Source organism: Poecilia latipinna, unplaced genomic scaffold, assembly GCF_001443285.1.
Source record: "Poecilia latipinna isolate Pla-1442-1.1 unplaced genomic scaffold, P_latipinna-1.0 Scaffold1684, whole genome shotgun sequence".
NCBI classification, from domain to species: domain Eukaryota; kingdom Metazoa; phylum Chordata; class Actinopteri; order Cyprinodontiformes; family Poeciliidae; genus Poecilia; species Poecilia latipinna.
The window spans coordinates 96,992-114,403 of record NW_015114300.1 but is presented as its reverse complement, the minus strand read 5'-3'; the positions used below and the strand labels follow the sequence as shown (position 1 = coordinate 114,403).

The 17,412-nt window shown below is 40.8% G+C and overlaps 2 protein-coding genes and 1 long non-coding RNA gene across 4 annotated transcripts in view; 2 read left to right on the top strand and 1 right to left on the bottom strand.

Annotated features, from left to right (window-relative positions):
• Positions 1-226: 226 nt before the first annotated feature.
• On the top strand, positions 227-9,494 carry she (Src homology 2 domain containing E). The gene is made up of 6 exons (XM_015060077.1): positions 227-1,135; positions 2,162-2,288; positions 4,069-4,323; positions 4,550-4,895; positions 6,693-6,812; positions 8,353-9,494. The coding sequence occupies exons 1-6, from the start codon at positions 689-691 to the stop codon at positions 8,543-8,545; spliced, it is 1,488 nt and encodes a 495-aa protein (XP_014915563.1). The 5' UTR covers positions 227-688; the 3' UTR covers positions 8,546-9,494.
• Positions 9,495-13,715: 4,221 nt separating this feature from the next.
• The window catches only part of chrnb2 (cholinergic receptor, nicotinic, beta 2), a 34,415-nt gene continuing 30,718 nt past the window's right edge, over positions 13,716-17,412 (top strand). Inside the window, exon 1 of one of the 2 annotated variants that reach the window (XR_001428444.1) lies at positions 13,716-14,159. Coding sequence is in view for 1 of the 2 variants with exons in the window: in XM_015060067.1 (XP_014915553.1) it covers positions 14,099-14,159 (61 nt within the window). In the remaining variant the exon portion in view is untranslated. The remainder of the gene's footprint in view (positions 14,160-17,412) is intronic. The other variant, XM_015060067.1, reaches the window with a different exon arrangement.
• LOC106964512 (uncharacterized) overlaps positions 16,943-17,412 on the bottom strand; it is a 23,827-nt gene continuing 23,357 nt past the window's right edge. Inside the window, exon 3 of the long non-coding RNA XR_001428445.1 lies at positions 16,943-16,953. This is a non-coding gene — a long non-coding RNA (uncharacterized LOC106964512). The remainder of the gene's footprint in view (positions 16,954-17,412) is intronic.

The following is a 17,412-nucleotide window of genomic DNA, read 5'->3' as shown; positions in this document are numbered from 1 at the left end:
GCTCTGCTTGTTAGGTAATCATGGTCCCAGGTTGGAGAGGTGCTGCAGAATCCCGCATAGTAGATTCTCACAGGCCTTCAGCACTCTGACGCTGACACTACCTTAAATGGTTATTATTGCTACTTTTTTTCCTTACAACCTGACTGTGGACATACTTTGAAGACTTTCACTCCCACACCGCCCCTTCCACACAGCTCCTCCCCACCACTCTAGCTTTATCCGTTCACAGCAGCTTGTCTCTCCATCTCATCACTTCTCTTGACTGGCTGACTGGACGCACCCGCATCTCACGGTCTGGGAATGGGATCTTTACTGAGTTCAAAGAAAAACTTCCAGTTCTTTCGGGTGTTCGCTCTGCAGAAGCTGCTTTTCAAACTGCAGGGATAGTTGTCGCTGCAGGTGCAGAGTGACCACAGCACAGGCTCTGACGAGAAAACCTGTCCAAGAACGCACCAGAGCCCCAGGAAGTGTCCAGCGCAAGAAACCATCACACTGCCCAAAAACCTCGCTTGGTACAGTTGGATTCGCTAGATATAACTGCATGCCAAAGTCATCTCGACGTCAAAGTAGGCGAAATAAGCGTGCGTAAAAGTTGGAGCTGTTACGCAGGGGCAAAGCTTAGCCTAATGCAAGAAAAAGTTGAAGAACACGGATCTACTGGCGTTTAAAACTTCGGACAAGTGCAATCATGGCAAAATGGTTCCGAGATTTCCCCATCAACCTGAAAAATGGAACTGAGAGAGTCCGTTCTGCCTCTGAGTCGGGTTCACAAACTAGACCCAAGCCCACATTTTCACGGGACAGTTTGAAGGGAAATCAGCGCAAAGATGGAGGAGTGGGGAGTTTGTTAGCTGGGAGAAACAGGAAAAACTCTGCCACAGAGCTGGGTAGCAAAAACGCAGGTTATGGAGGAACTGTCTGGGATAGCCTGACCACTGGGAAAGGTCGAAAAAACTCCAAAACTGAGAATGGGGCGCCAGATGAAAACCGTCCGGTGAGGAGCTCCAGTCTGGCACAGGCGTACATCAGCAGGATGATCAAAGTGGACAAGCAGGACAAGACCCCCAAACTCGATGGGATAAGTGAACAGAAGTTATCCGAGAACGAGAAGGGAAAGTCAGACATAAAAACTACGGTGAGTTACTTCAGACTGAACTAAATGCTACTAGAATTAGTGGAATTAAAATATATATATACTGTATATTGCCACAGGTTTTACTTTGAAACAAAACTGAAGCAGAGAAAAATGCACTTTTTTTTCCTATTTCTCTTTAAAAAACTGAACCAAAACAGAAGGAAGATGTATCAAATGTAGCTTTAAAAAAAACTATAGATATATATATTTTAAAATTTCCTACGTTTTCTTTGCGAATAAAACGGAAACAATGAAAAAAAAATAAAAAAATGAACCAAATGTGATTTTAAATGTACCAAAAATAATTCCGATTGACTTTGCTTTGCAAATAAAACCCAAAGGATATATATATATATATATATATATATATATATATATACTGTACCTTATTATCAGTATCTTAAAAAAATAACAAAAACAGACAAAAGTCCAAGGTGTTTTTTTATTTTTTTTAATTTAATTTTTTTTTTTACAATGTTTAAAACAACAACAACAACAACAAAAAAAACATAAAATTTTTACCAAATACATTTTCTTTCCATTTAAATTTTTGAAGTTACTTAAGGGACATTTGTTCAAGTGAATTATTATTTGTCATTGTTATTTCTAGATCTTCAAGTTAAAATAAAACCAAAGCAAACACAAAAAAGAGATTTTTTTTCTTTACAAACAAAAGCAAACAAAGGAGCATTAGATTGAAAGGCATCAGTTCATAAAGTTTTGAGCGTTTTTCTTTGTGTTCTCCCTCCTCACCTCAGTTCATATTCAATTTCCATCCCTCTCAAAAGAACACAATGCAGTTTTACTACATTGTGTCACATCAAACAGGCAAACACAATGCACTGACCTCTTTGCACAAACATTTCCGCTTGACCCTCTATTACTTGTCACTCAGTTATGGACACCACACACATGCACACACACGCAATCACACACACTCATTGGGTCCTGGATTCCTAATGTTCTCTTCTGAAAAGCTTCATCAGAGAAATAGCAGGCCTTCATTTTGGTTCTTCCTTTTCACAGTTGATAATCCTGGAGGATTATGCAGATCCTTTTGATGCAGAGAAGACCAAAGAGCAGCGAGAGGCGGAAAGAGCAGGGGTGAACGATGGTTACATGGAGCCGTATGACGCCCAGGTCATCATCACAGGTGAGTTTGAGTTAAGACATCTTTTAAAGCAATTATAATTTTATCTCAGAGTTTAAGGTGGCATCCTGACTAAATGAGCATGCAGCTCATTAATTATCATCGAATTTGTGAAAACGATTCAACAGAATAAGTCAAAACTCACTCACATGAAAACAGTACATTGTTTACATGTTCCTCTGTTCACCCTGTCCCACCGTCTTTCCAAATAATGACTTTTAAAGGGACCTGGAGCCAAACTATACCCTCTGTCTGTGCAAAGACTTTCCTCCTGGCCGGCGGCTGCTATAGTAACACTGTTGTGCAGGGACAATGGGTGCAGCTTCCTCTTCCAGCTTCCTGTCTCCTGCCTCTGTTTCCTTTGCCCCATTCTCTTGATAGAACATTGGCTCTAAATGTGCCCCTGCACTCCAACTACCCTGCACACATACAAACACACAGAAGCAGACACATCTAACACTTCATGGTCCCCCGTGTGTGTGACAACAATCCAAAGGGTCCCCCCCCACCACCACCGCCACCCCTCACATCCCACCACCACTTCTCTCCTGGTCCTAAACCCAATCACTTCCCAGCAGTCAGGAAGTGGTGCAGTCACCCAGCCAATCAGCAACGGCGCTGACCTTTTCTTCCTGTAACTCCATTGTTTGGTCACACAATAGTGCAGACACACAGGCTACCTGTCAGGCTGCGAGGAAATATAAGTAAAATTCCCCCGAACAAGATGCATGTGAGCAGTGCCCAATTAGTACATTTTAGTAAAAGAAAGAAGATAATTGTCTTCGGATGAATATCAAAATAATCACGTTGCTCTGCTTATGTAATTGAAAAATGTAACAACAAAGTCAGTCATAAATGTATTCCTAATCAGGCACACTTTTGCCTTATTTGATCTTACTTACAAAAATATAGTGTTTTGGAAATTTTATATTGATCTTTGATAATGTAGTGGAACTGTTCCTTATTTAGTCGGAATGGTCACAGTTAACAGGCAACACTGCTACATCTCCAAAACAAGAATTAGGTGATCTAATATGAACTTTGGAGAGGAGTTTTTGGACTAATTCATACATGACCTATGTTTCACATAAATGCTTAAAAATATCCATGAATCTTCACTAATACTTGAACAGATGTCCCTTAACTAACTTCAAAAACCTGAAACCTGCCACTGACCAAAAATTACCATGACTGGAAGAGCAGTGCCATTCTCTGCTGAGATGTCTAAACACTGCTCCAAAATTTACATTTGTAGGCCTAATTGAAATTTGCAGCTCCCCACTTGGGCAAACCAAATGTCTTTAGGAGAAAAGCTTTACTGTCAAGCAAGGCGATCATTGGTCTATTTGGTTATAATAACAAGAAGAATGTCTGGTGAAGTCAATGTGAGTTCAGTCATGATAAATCTTGCGAAAGCTTTTCTGGTCAAATATTAGTTAGCATTTTGACCCAGTTTGGATGAGAGAAAAAAATCTATATTCCTATAACTATAATCATTTATCCTTGGAAGGTTTCAGGGATGCTGGTGCCTATTTTCAGTCCGAAGATGCCATGGACAAGTCACCAATCTCACTGGACAGGATTAGTGAAAATTAGGGACTTGTGATGGAAGTTATTTGTAGTACGAACATCCCACCACGCTAAAAAAAACAACAACAACAACAACAAAAAAACCCAGTCCAAACGCACCCTGACACTGAACAGAAACTTTGACAATGAGTTTCCACATGGCCCTATATTACAGTCTTGTTAAATAGAAATTCTTGACTCTGTTCCATGACAGAGGTTCGTCGGCGGGGCTCCAAAGATCTCCTGAAAGTGTGCGTCCTGTTGGACCGAGGTCAGAAAGAGGAGAAGGGGGAGGACGGGACACCTTCGCCCCCTAACATCTACGACACGCCCTACGAAGGCGGACTGGAGGGCGACAGCGAGGGCGTGTGGATCCCTGTCACACGACCAGAGTCTGATGTCCGTCCGGCTGGGGAGTATGAGCTGCCATGGGAGTGGAGAAAGGAGGACATTGTCAGAGCATTGTCAGGTAGAGAAAGGAGGCAGGCGGTGATAGGAAGGGTGGAGGACCGGGGCGTGGAGGAAGAATGCCATTTATACAGCAGTTTTATACAACAGCTTTGTGTTTGCTTTAGAGAGGAAACAAAACTATGTTTCTGAATGGACTTCCAGGGAAATGTTTACTTAGTATCCCTGGCATGCTTTGATAGGACTTGTTATGAAATGTTGATATTATCTGTCCTGCTTCGTTTCAGCTCAGTTTGAGGGCGTCGACTGCTCTTCCAGTAAAGAGAATACTGCAACCTCTGGCCGTCAGCAGCAGCAGCAGCAGCAGACGCTGAAGGCAAGGAACTGGAGCCACAAGACTCTCGTCTCAACTTCTGCGTCAACTTCCTCCTCCACGTCTTTTCCGTCTTCTCCTATTCTTAAACTCTCCCCTCTGACCTCACCGTCTCCTTCTTACCCCACTCTCAAGTTGTCTCCCCTCTCACCCTCGTCCAGTCCAACTAAACTGTCCCCTCCATCACCTACTTTGCCCTGTTTTCCTCTGGATGGGGAGATGTCCAAAATGGACTGCAGTCTGCCCCTGGAGAAGCAGAGGTAAGACAATAACATCCTCCACCTCTTTGCTAGACTTCTCTTGTCATAGCTTTGTCCCTCTGAATGAAAATATGAAAGTCCTGCTTTAGAGCTGTCATTTTGCACCTGCAAGTAAATATGATGCGTTCGGCATAACAGGACCTCAACATTCTCTGGCACTCCTGAAACAAATGTAAAAAGCCCAAGAAGCCTCATTTTTATCAGTCTTTTTTGCCCAGTACACCAAGATTCCTGGGTTCAGGTTTTTTGTTTTGTTTTGTTTTTTTGCAGGATTTGAGTCTGAGGTTCGAGATGGCCAAGGAGGAAGGCTAATTTTATATATTTTATAATTTTTGAGAGACTTTTTCCAAATTTCATCATCCACTTGAATGCGTCATGTACTTTATGCCAGCAGCACATAGTGTCCATTACCAAAATTTTTCATTTTACTCTTATCTGAACCAAACATATGGTTCCAGCTTAGGGCCAGATGTAAATAATTATCGCTAAAAAAAAAAGACAAATATGATTTATTTTCATTTTTCTGGTAAAGGGAGTACATTCTTACACGAAACCTTGCAGTATTTCAGACACTATGCCCTCTAGCGAAGGCCTTCAGAAGAGAAACAAGCCCACAGCATCACAGACTCCTCACTTTGCTTAACAGTGGGAATGTGATGTTTTACCACATATTAATCTTTGGTTTTGTGCCAGAAACACTTAAGGTGTTTGTGATATAAAACATTTTACCAAAGAACCCAGTTTCAGCAAAGGTTCAATTAGCGATGGCTGGACATCAAAAGGCCTTTTCCTGACTTGTCTACCTGGTTGTTATAGGTACTTAACAACCACAAGATGGCATTCTTTACTGCTGTTCTTCAACTTCAACTGTGACTATGTAACCATTAGTTTTACCGTTATTTACATTCTGCTCACTGTGTAGTAAGAACATAACCTTGGGTCACTTCCCAGCCATGTTTGTAATAATTCCTATTTTAAATATTGTAATTATTTCTTTGATTGTTATGGGCAAGTTTAAGGAAATGACTGTTTTCTTGTAGCCATGTCATAACTTCTTAAATAAACCTACATTTGCCTTATGGATGTTGATACAGCAAATTTCCTTTTGCTTTATCGGGGGAAGTCATGAGGTCACATGTAGTTGAGAGAGAGAGAGAGAAAAAAAAAAGGCTAAATTCATATGTTACCCTGCAAAAAGTTTGCGATTTTAGCTGTTTGTTACCAGAAGCAAAGCTCTCCCTCATGGAATGACGCTAAATGTAAATAAAGGATTCAGGGCGAAACCTTCAGGTGAACCTTAACGAAGGGCAGGCCGAAAAGTGTTATTTTACTTGTAAGCCTGTCAAGCTGTCCTTATATGGTTAAGCATGGCCTTTCTTTAAATGTGTGGAACATGCTTTGAGCCTGTTTGAATTTACTTTTTTCATGCTGTGTTTGAATAACTTTAGTGTTTATATAGGTCGCTTGCCTGCAGCTGCTGTCAGCAACACTATGGATCTGAACACGCCGCACAGCCACTTATGTTGTCACAGTCACTTTACCCTTTTACATCTACATTTATGATTATCGCCTTTATCTGCCAAACTGTAAACAGTTAATCGAGTTGACAGTAAATTACAGCTGACTTTTGTCCTTCATTTTCCCCTGTTTGCTCCTTTTTTTGTGTTTACATGTCAGTATCAGATCATTACATAATATTTGACAGATGTCAGATGTCGCTGTGCTATATGATAGTGATCTACTCTCTTTGCATCTCGTCCCGTTCTCTTTCCACCCCCTTCCATCCACTTCTTCAAGCTGGTACCATGGCAGCGTGAGTCGACAGCAGGCTGAGGCTCAGCTGCAGCGCTGCAGGGAAGCCAGCTTCTTGGTCAGAGACAGCGAATCAGGGACTAGTAAATACTCCATCGCCCTAAAGTAAGTAAATGCATGTATGTAAGTGTAGTGCATGCAGAATGTTCAGTCTCTAAGTGATTGTTTCCGATGATTTCAATCACTTTTAAGCTTTTTTTTTGCAATATTTTAAGTAGAGATGAACTGATCAGAATTTTGTGACCAACTTCCAATCTCCAGGTTTTGTTAATGTGACTTTCTGATACAGATTTCAGCTGAGTTTGATGTTTCTTTATTACAAGATGAACAATATTCAAAATATGGTAGATATGATGGTTTTCTTGTTTTCCTTCTGCTAGTGGGTATTATTTGTTTTAGAAAAAAGGGTAAGAAAGCAGCAGATGCAGTAGAACAGTTTTTATTGTTTTAAAATGACTTATCTATTGCAGAATTGACATTTTAAACCGTTTTCAGTATTGTTTTTTTATGTGAAATTACTTTTACATCCCAACTAGGAGTAATTAAAAAGCAGTCTTTGGGTGGATATTCTAGAAAAGCTACAGTTTGTTGCTTTAACTTGAAGATATTAACATTTGCAAAGCTGTTGTGTTCAATGACAGACATTTTTTGTGACCTCAAAAGTATAAAACAGAGCAACGTTGCTGTATTGTATTCAGTTTTCCTGTTTTATCCTACTCTCCTTTGTGTCTCAAAGCCTGAAGAAACCGCAGACACGTCTCTATATCACCGAGTTTTATTTTAAATAGTTTGCAACATTTATGACACTGAAAACAGCAAACTTTGTATCAGTTTATTTCAGTAACTGTGTCTTCATTAAAGAGCGCTATAGTTAATAAATTTGGTTGTGCATTCACTAATTGGAGAAAACGTTGGATTGCTTTAGTTTTCCACCAGCTAGTCAATGATAAGGACTGATTAAACTGAAAATTATCTATAAAAAATTTATTCAGAGCTTAACTTGGCTTTTTTTTTATTTTTAACTCTTTTCTGGTGTTAAAAACCTGACAATGTAGCAATGTGTTTTCATTGAGTGATAGCGTCCATTGCAAAAATGTCATTGTTGATATGATCTCGTAATTCCTATGTGTGATGCATTTACTGATCAGGAAACAAAAAGAGCCACAGGTCAGGGCTGATCAAGCTGAAAAATGACTGATTTCAGTCGCCAGCAGATTTCTCTAATAAGTTGCTATCCTCAGATGAAATATAAGGGGAACAATTATTAATGTTTTTTTTTTTTCCTTTTACCAGAGTTATACCAAGACTGTGTGCAGTGCACACACTCTGTGTGCCTTGCAGTGACAATGAGAGGATGTATGCGATTTGAGTAATAGTGTGTCTTCATGCGCCTCAGTGCCCATTTGTTGTACACTGCTCATGCACTTGGGAGTTCACATCATTAACCCCATTTAACCATTCACTGAACTCAGGAGATACACAGCCTCATTAGGGGATTGATGATGTTTCCAGTTTACAACATCAGTAGTTTCAGGACCCCTGCTTGTAATATTGTCTTCTTTTTTTTTTCTTTTTTTTGAGAGTGTAGTCATGGATATGTATTATTTATATGTTTCTCTTCTCTGTTTTTGTTTGGCTCCATCAGGACCAGTCAAAGTTGTGTTCACATCATTGTGGCCCAGACTAAGAGCAGCAAGGGATTGGGCTACACCCTGGATCAGAGCAGCTGTGTGTTTTCCAGCATCCCTGAGCTGGTCTATCACTACTGCTCTCACAGGCTGCCTTTCACAGGAGCAGAACATATGACCCTGCAGCATCCAGTGCTACGCCAGCACTAAAACATGAAGAGACCAAGGAAATATAAGGAAGTGCATTAGCAGGCCACTGCACGTGACTCTCCGATAATACATTTTAATAAATCTGTGCACAGACTTCAGGATATTCTCCTTTATAAATGATCGAGTGTACCTCCTGAGGTCGTATTGCCTCAATACACCACCTAGTGGTCAATGTTAGTCCATCCTACTTCTATAAAATTGCCAAAAAGTAAATCTGTGACCTGAACAGGAAGATGGCCAATTTATTGTTACACTATGTTGCATCTGACTCATTGCTTTGTCTATAAGTTCACAGAAAATCTTCACATAACATTACCTGACCACCCTAATGATGCATACAAACTTCTATGTCAAATTGAATCACGTATATAAAGTAGCCACTATAAGATCTGTGTAAAATCCTCAAGGAGTGTTCTAAAAAGAGTGACAACATAATTAATTATCTTGCTTATATCCAGTTAAGCCCCATCTGCAAGACCAATATGCCTGATTAGAGTATGTTCAGGTATCCTGACTTGTGAATGAGCCTATTGATCTGCCCTGAAACTCCTTTTTCCGGCCTCTTTGTCTGTCAGGAGAATGAGCATTATTGATTGGATGATTAGAGTGAGTGTAACTGAGGAGTTCTCATTAAACTGCAAGAACACAGTCAGAAAAAGTGTTTTGGCATGTGTAACTCTGCAAAACACATCTGGACTAAAGCCTCTGCAGTTTAGGCTAAAAAAAGGAAGTTGCTAATATTGGAGCCCTGTGGTTGGAAATAACAGGCAAAACACTGGAAAACTGAGAAAAAGAAATATACAAAAAATTACTTTTCTGGATGCAAAATAACAGCAAGCACAACTAAAAGACAAAAAGTAGGCTACAACCAAACTGTAAACATTGTTAACACTTTATACTCGTGCTGTTTTTGTATCTAAGATGCTATGCGATTAAATTTCTATCATGTGATGTTTTTGTTTTCTCATTTCTTAACATTCTTTTCCCGTTTTGTTGTTTGTCTTTGTGTTGATGTGTTTTGTCTAATAAAGTTTCTGTAACTCAGAGCCTCCGTGCTTTATATTGCACTGTATGTTGTAACTTGACACCCCCCATGCCCATGCATCATATACGAATCTATTCCTCCTCGTCTGGACCTCTGGGAGGTCATGGATCCCTTCAGTGTTTCTAGCAAGTGCTACCTGGATCCCACTGAAAACTACGTGGGCAAACCTCTGCAGGGACACGATGGAAACAGTGGGGGGAAAAAATCCTTTTTGGAACCCAAATTGGTTGCTCTTATGTATCCCATATGAGGCCCATATATGTCTGCCGGCTGACAGCACCCTAGGCGAACAGTGAATAACTTTAGGTGCAAAAGTACCAAAGAGATATTTTCTAATAACATGTTTCAGCAGACGTTTTTGCTGAGGTTCACGTTCAACCAACACAGACTGAATTGTCCGCTCTCTAGTGGATGCTGTTTCAGTCCTCACCAACACACACGCACACACACACACACACGCACGCACGCACGCACACACACACACACACACACACACACACACAGATGAACAGTCAGCAAGAATCCTCAACAATTATCGAAGTCATGGGCTTGTGGTAATATGTATTTAACCAGTAAACACCAGTGTGCTGGGTTGCATGAGCATCTCTAACGGAGCGTGTGCATGACTGTGCAGGCGTGACTCTGTGCACCCATGTGTAAGTGAGTGTGTGTGAACATGTTGTTCCTTTTTCTCCGTGTCTCTAAAAAAGAGAGTAAGGCAGTGAGAATATTTCTGTTCAGGGATTACCATGTTGCCATGGTGAGTAGTTGGAGTGAGGTAGCGCCATCTCTACAGGGAATGGTGAGAGGGAGGAGAAAGTGGGAGGAGAGACAGGCTGCGGTATGAAAAGAGCTATGAATAATTGTAGCCATAGTAGCGATGTAGGTCCCACACAGTCAAACCTGGATGGTTTGTGAATGAACCGCTGCAATATGAGATGTGAGTGTTAGAAATCGCCCAGCAAGACACTCCTGTCAATGTCAGCTCCTTGAGTCGCTTCATTGGTTGTGCAACACCTCCTTGGTGGGTCAGAGTGCAAGACTGCCTCCAGAACATACCCGTCCGAAGCCGCTTGTTTTAGTCAGCTTCTGCAGTCAGGAAGAGACTCTGCATCTTTGGTATTCTGCGTCTCAGTTGGTCACAGATTGCAAGGTTACACAACAATGATTTGTTTTGAGTACGTTCTCTTAATTAAATTATAAAGCAGGGCAAAACTAAAATGAGGCTTGGGGTGCTGGACACATGAGTCTTACAGCACCTCCTTGTGGTGCCTGTAGGTTACAGCAACTTAAGAGTTAGCATACGAAGCTTAAATAGGGAAAGTCAATCCCCAATTGTTGGTCCTATTTGTATGCAATGTAGCATTAACACCGAGGCATATTGTGTCTATGCCACAGTATTAGTGCAGGAAGAGTTGTAGCCTTATTATTGTTTCTTTTTAAGTAATATTAAGTTGGATCCAAAAGGAAATTAGAAAAGTAGCACTTTAGAGCTCCACCAGTTCACTGCTTGAAAGGTTTTGCCAATCAAAACGAATTTTAGGCTGATATCTGCTGTTGCTAGTGTCTAAAACAGTTTTTAATATCGGCAAATTAGCAAATACTCACAACAGCGAGTTGTTTTTGTTTTTGTACAAAGAAAAAGATTGTAAAATGGTAAGATTGTAAAATAAAAATGGCTTTCTCTCTCTATTCTATCATTGCCTTAACTATTATTACTTTCTTGGACATCATTCCCTAAGGGTTATGTTGTTTCCCTGCAAAAACTTGGTAAGCATGTAACCTGCTAAACTTACACAATGGACCCTGTGCTATATTTTAGCATCATCACACACCAATGCTGTTTTATTCTGGAGCAGTTCTGGGTCATTTCACCCAGCGCTTCTTCATTCCTAATGATACTTATGATACTTGACCCCCACACTCAAGGTCAGCAACTTCATGGAGGGAACGGGGCGTCAGAGGGGTGGTTTGCCCATGGTGCCAAACAGGCTAGGACCGGCTCTGATTAAAGAAAATAACTTAAGTCACTTGACAATCCTGGTACAAAACCTGCAGTGGCTATGAACTGATGCCTGGTTTGTCTAATTATCTTGGTCTATTAAACGTCAGGTACAAAACAACCAAAACTACCAAATGACCAAAATTAAGTAAGTAAGTAAGCAAGCAAACAAATAAATAAATATTTTTTAAGATGATGCTTCAAATGTCAAACTGTGCCCCTGCAGCCAGGAAAACATTTCAAAACGAGTGAACCTACAGACAACGAATAAAAATATCTCAACTGGGGGCTACCAGAGAGGCCTGACCTGGGCAGTGAGCCATGCTGCCTGTGTGAAGAACTACTACTGAGGAACATTCCAGCTGATCTGGCAGCAACTGAGCTCAAGATTAACACTAACCAAAAATAAAATATCTTCAATCCTCTAAAACATAAATGAGAAACAATAAAAACTGTCCTGAAAATAAAAATCAGTTTCCTGCCTCTCTATTCTTCTGCTTCATTTGTCCTACTCCGATAATCAGTCTGTGACTTACGATGAGATTTGTGCACTGTGTTTTCCCAGCTGTGACAGAGTCACAGGAAGTAATAGCAGCAACGCGAAGACAGAATGACAGCAGGGCAGGAAGGGACGGAGAAAATTTTTTTAAAAAAAGCAAAGAGAGAAGGAGTCTGAGTGGGTGTTAGGGGAAGACAAGCACTTGTGGGGGTCCCAGCTTCTAAATAATTCACGGGGAGACTAGCTGCACTCAGAGCAGGGGAGGAGCACTGTCAGGTCAGCTCATTCACTGCAGAGCGGAGGCGGGGAAAGGATGAGATTGTAAGGAGAGGGTTTAAAGATGAACCCATGGAAGAGTTTTCCTCTGTGCACATGTGTGTGAATATATTATGGGAATCATTTTGCATGGTGAGCTAGTTCTATATGCCTCTGCTCTGTGTGTGTGTGATGAAAATGATATGAAAAAGAGACAGGCTGCTTCTTTGGTGGACCTGTTCCTAGTCACCACAGCAACTGCCTCCTCCATCTTGCTTTTTACTTTGTTTATTCATCCCTTAAGTCCTTCCCTACGTTCCTCCAACACACCGTTGACTTCCTGTGTCTTCTCTGGCCTTTTTAGGTCTGGCAAATTTGATGAGATTCACGTTTCATTTAATATTGTTTCAATATTACCTGACCATTGAGACTCATTTCTTGCATGCATTTCTTCCTCCTGTCTATTTTTTCCACTTTTCTGTGTAACTTCTTTACATGTTACTTTGAGTCAGAAGCCTTAGACAAGAGGAACAGGAAATGTGTGACAGTAATACTTGATCAATATTTAGTTTGATAGACAAGCACAAAGTAGTGCATGTTGGTGAGATGGAAAAGGACACGTGGGGTTTTTTTGTTTTCCCAAAACCTTTTACAAAAAAAAAAAAAAAAAAATCATAAAATTAAATTTATATTCACCCTCTTTAATTTAACACCCCTAAATAAAATCCAATAAAATGTCTTCAGATATTGTATTTACCTAATCTGTAAATAGAGTCCCAACAGATTCAATGGAATAAATAATCTCAGTTCACGACAGTGGTTTGTTGAAGAATAGAAAACATTTTAAACTAGTTTGACCACTGAACTCACAGCTCCTCTCCACCCAGTCTGACTGAGTTATTTTGAGAATGTTTTGGTTTGTAGCTGTGCAAAACTAATGGGGAAATGCTGTGGTGGTTTCTAACAGGGCGTCAGCATCTTGTCAGAGGGCGACATGAGAGGTATAAAAGAAGTCTAAACTTAATATATACAATATTTAGATTCATATAACATATATGGAACAAGCCTGTTTTTTTATTACAAGCCGATTAGGAAAAAAAAAAGAAAAAAAAAGATCATTTATAGATGATAAAATTTAAAAAGATATTTGGCCCAGGGCTGATATCAAACTTGAAGCAGCCAGAAAAACAGGCAAGACGCCATCTAGTTTGGCAAGGTCACTGGAAAGTCAATATTGGACATTCTGTTCGTGCCTGCGAGTGCTTAATATTATATGGAGATGAGTGAGCAGAGACGCTGGCATGGCTGGCTGATGTGGAGCTCTGAGGTGCATCCTCCCCTCCCTGCTGCTCCATCGTGCCCGGCGCGCCCCGCCCCCGCCTGTCCAGCGCGTCGCATCTCTAAGCGGCGTTCGGCTCGGTCAGCAGCAGCAGAAGCAGCAGCAGCAGCAGCAGCCCACAGCTCAGCGCACAGCTCACCTGGCTGCACCGAGAACACGTTTCTGTTTGTTTTTTTTTCCTTTTTTTTTTCTTTTTTTTTCTTAATTCCCTCCCTGACAGGCGTGGAAGGAAAGGAGCAGATACCCCCCCCCCCATCTCTCCCCTCCCCTACCGGAGAGACGTCACCATGTCAGGTAGAGAGTAAAGAGGAGGTTCGGGGGCCGTGAGGAGGTGGGGGAACAACACTGCGGAGTGCGCTTGGAGTGGCCTCTCCATCCCGGGTGAACACCTTTCCGGGCTCAAAGCGCGCACGATGATGCACCACCGGCAGCTGCCGCCGCGGCTGCTGCTGGCTTTCTTCGCCATTGTGGGAGGTGAGTACTTTCTCCATCCATTTGGCTGCCGTTCATCGATGCGCCTGTGCGACAATAATCACCTTGTCAAGCCATAAAAGCCCTCGACGCTTTTGTCCATGACGGGGGAATCCTGGAAGTAAAGATGGAGCGAGCCTAAAAAAAAAAATAAAAACATGAGCGGCGTGATGTTGGAGAGGAGGCAGGTGGAGAAAAGGACTCTTTCATTGCTGTGTCACCATCTTTCCTTGTAACAGCAGCGAGCGCGATGATGTAGAGAAATGATCCTCGCACTCCATATCTGAGCGCAATCTGGCAAATGCACACTATTGTGCGGATTTGTTTATTAGATAATGCCTTTTTACAGTCTTGTTATAATGAAAATCGTGCTCTTTGATGTTGTTTTTTTTTTTTAAGAAAGTAATTTTTCCAGTTTCTTTATATTTTGGAATAGCAGTTAAGCCTATAGTGTTAATGTCTGTAATCTAAATAGCAGGTAATCTATTTTTTTTTTCTATTAAAGAGACATTTATCTGTAAATTAATAATCTAGCTGAAGCAGTGCACATGAATGTTAAAGGGAGTTTGAGTGAAATAAATTGTATTATCACTCTCCTCTCTGTGTCTCTTTCCCTCTCACTCATTAACACTGAGGTCTTGATTTGAGTGGGTAGGTTAATGAGAGGCATGGAGCTGCAACAGCTTCCACATCCTGTCTGCCAAGGACAAATTACTTATCATTCATCCACTGGAAAATATGTCTTCCTCCTGCTTTTACGGAAGGCACGCTCCGAGCGCATACTCTCATCATGTACACCTGTTCAGGTGCTTGTTAGCATATTGTGTATCGGTCAATCACGTGGGAGCAACTCGGACATCTTGACGTGGCTTGCTGAAGCACCAGTTTGAGGATGTCGGGGGATTGAAGCGACTTTCGAGGTGGAGTCGGTGCCAGCTTGGCTGAGCATTTCAGAATCTGCTCTGGGTTTTCACACTTAACATCCTCTCTAGTTTATAGAGGACAGTCCATTAAAGAGGAAATATGTCACTTTGATGTCGCCAATACGTTGAGAGAAAATCAAGACAATGGAAACATGTCGTTCCAGCTAAGGCGTTCTCTGAACGTAGCACACATGGTACCTTGAAGCAGATGGGCCGTAGTGGCAGAAGACCACAGAATGGGACACAGAGATTGCAATTCACACAGACTGACGGCAGAAAACGTTGCCTGGTCTATCAGTCTCGTATTGTTGCATAATTTGGTGTAAACAGGATAAAATCACGGCTCTCTCCTGCCTTCCATCAACAGTTCAGACTGGTGGTGGAGTAATGGTGTGAAGAATATATGTTTGCACACTTTGAGCCTCTTGACAATAACTGAATATTGTTTAAGCACTTCAGCTTACCTAAGTATGGTAGCTGACCATGTTCAGCCCGTTTTGACCACATTGTGTCCCTTTAACAAATGCACCACAGAACAAAGCTCAATTCATATCAATTAAGTTTTGTGAGGGTGAGTTTACTGTACTCCTACGGCCTCCTCAGATCTCAGCCCAGTAGAACATCTTTGGTAGATTCACCTCATGGATGTGCCTTCCAGGCATACATTTTCTGCCTCTGTGTGATGCCATCATGCCAACAGGGACTGCTTTAAACACCTTACTGAAAGCTGCTAAAATAACTAAGGCTCTCTACAAGCAGAAGGGGGTCCAATCTAGTAAAAGCAAGGCGTACTGTAAACGTGTCGAGTCAATACATTGGTTCATTATAAGACATCTTTCACACAATTGTCTCTGTAGTCCATTTAGAGCAAATCAGCAGAGTGTTTGTGGATGTCATTTACCCTTATTTCTGTCTGCTTACTTCTGCTGTCTGCTCAAATGGTTCACCATCCGACATCAGCTGGATGAATTACAGTAGCCTCAGTAGAGACACAGCAGAGTTCAGCTCAGATTGTCCATCCATCCATCCATCCATCCATCCATCCATCCATCCATCCATCCATCCATCCATCCATCCATCCATCCATCCATCCATCCATCCATCCATCCAATTTTATTTGTGTAGCACATTTCAGCAGCAAGGCATTTCAAAGTGCTTTACATAATAAAAAAACAGCATGTGACATTGAATAAACAGTAAGAATCAGAAAAAATAAAATAAAATAAAAAATTGAAAAAAAAGAAAGATTAAAAAAGATAAAAACATTAAAACCCGCACCCCTTTTCAACCAGGAGGGACGACACCCGGACCCCTGTCCTTATCTGGGACTCAAACCCAATCTGGGACTTTAGTCAAAATGCCGTTTGACAAGAACTCCAACCTCTAGGTTTTTAGTTAAACGTTGTTTAACTGGGACTGTAACTCTCTGGGACTTTAGTCCTTCTTTCTCAGTGCATACACACAAGGCCCAGGTTTAGCCCATCACACTCAGATACGATCGCACATGTAACACAAGACCATGTCTTTAAACAGCGTGTTTACTGTCACACCTTAAATCGTTGGTGACGGATTTAAAAATACGACTATGCCAATTAGGATGAAGGCATTTTTATTTCTATTCTAATGCAGCCGCTTCAGAACTTGTAAGTGAAGTAAGCATTAACTTAAGGCATGTCCTGGTTTTCATAATCACATTTGGATGGTTTTGTTGTGCTAACATAAAGATTTAAATCAAAATTCTGACAGTAAAATATTATTTACTAGATGTATTTATTGTTGTCTTGATTTCTATAAAAGAATAAAAAAAAGTTTAGAATAAACACCCACTACATTAGGTAATTGTTTTCAAGTAAATGTGCTTATTGCACAGCCTGCTAACAAACATGCTGCTCATAGCTTGCCAGCTATGCTTTTAAAACAGTGTTATATGAATAATAATGTTTGCTGACACTCTTAGTTTCCAGTTTGTGGCTGTCCTTTCCTAAAGTCCAAGGAAGCGGTATTAGTTTTATTTTAAACAGCTGACCGGCAGTGCACAGCAGTAGGTGCAGTAGGGGGAAAAATGTTGAAAGAGTGACTGGAAATAACTCCATCCACTCTGGCATCTCCATTAAAGGATTTCAATCCATACAAACCTTCTGATGGATTTTTATATTTTTTAAACATATTTGAAACTCGTGGTATGCTGTGATATACTGTAGGTCCTCACACAAAGTTGATTTTTTGTTTTATCCAAGGTAAAAAAAAAAAAAAAAAAAAAAAAAAAAACTAAATTTTATTTTTTTTTTTTATTTGGGAGAAAAATTTGTGTTTTTTTTAATTAAAACTTAAAA

Coding starts and splice junctions, on each gene's coding strand:
- she (XM_015060077.1), top strand. CDS start 689: ATGGCAAAATGGTTCCGAGATTTCCCCATCAACCTGAAAAATGGAACT. Junction 4,324..4,549: donor CATTGTCAGAGCATTGTCAG/GTAGAGAAAGGA, acceptor GCTTCGTTTCAG/CTCAGTTTGAGGGCGTCGAC. Junction 6,813..8,352: donor AAATACTCCATCGCCCTAAA/GTAAGTAAATGC, acceptor TGGCTCCATCAG/GACCAGTCAAAGTTGTGTTC.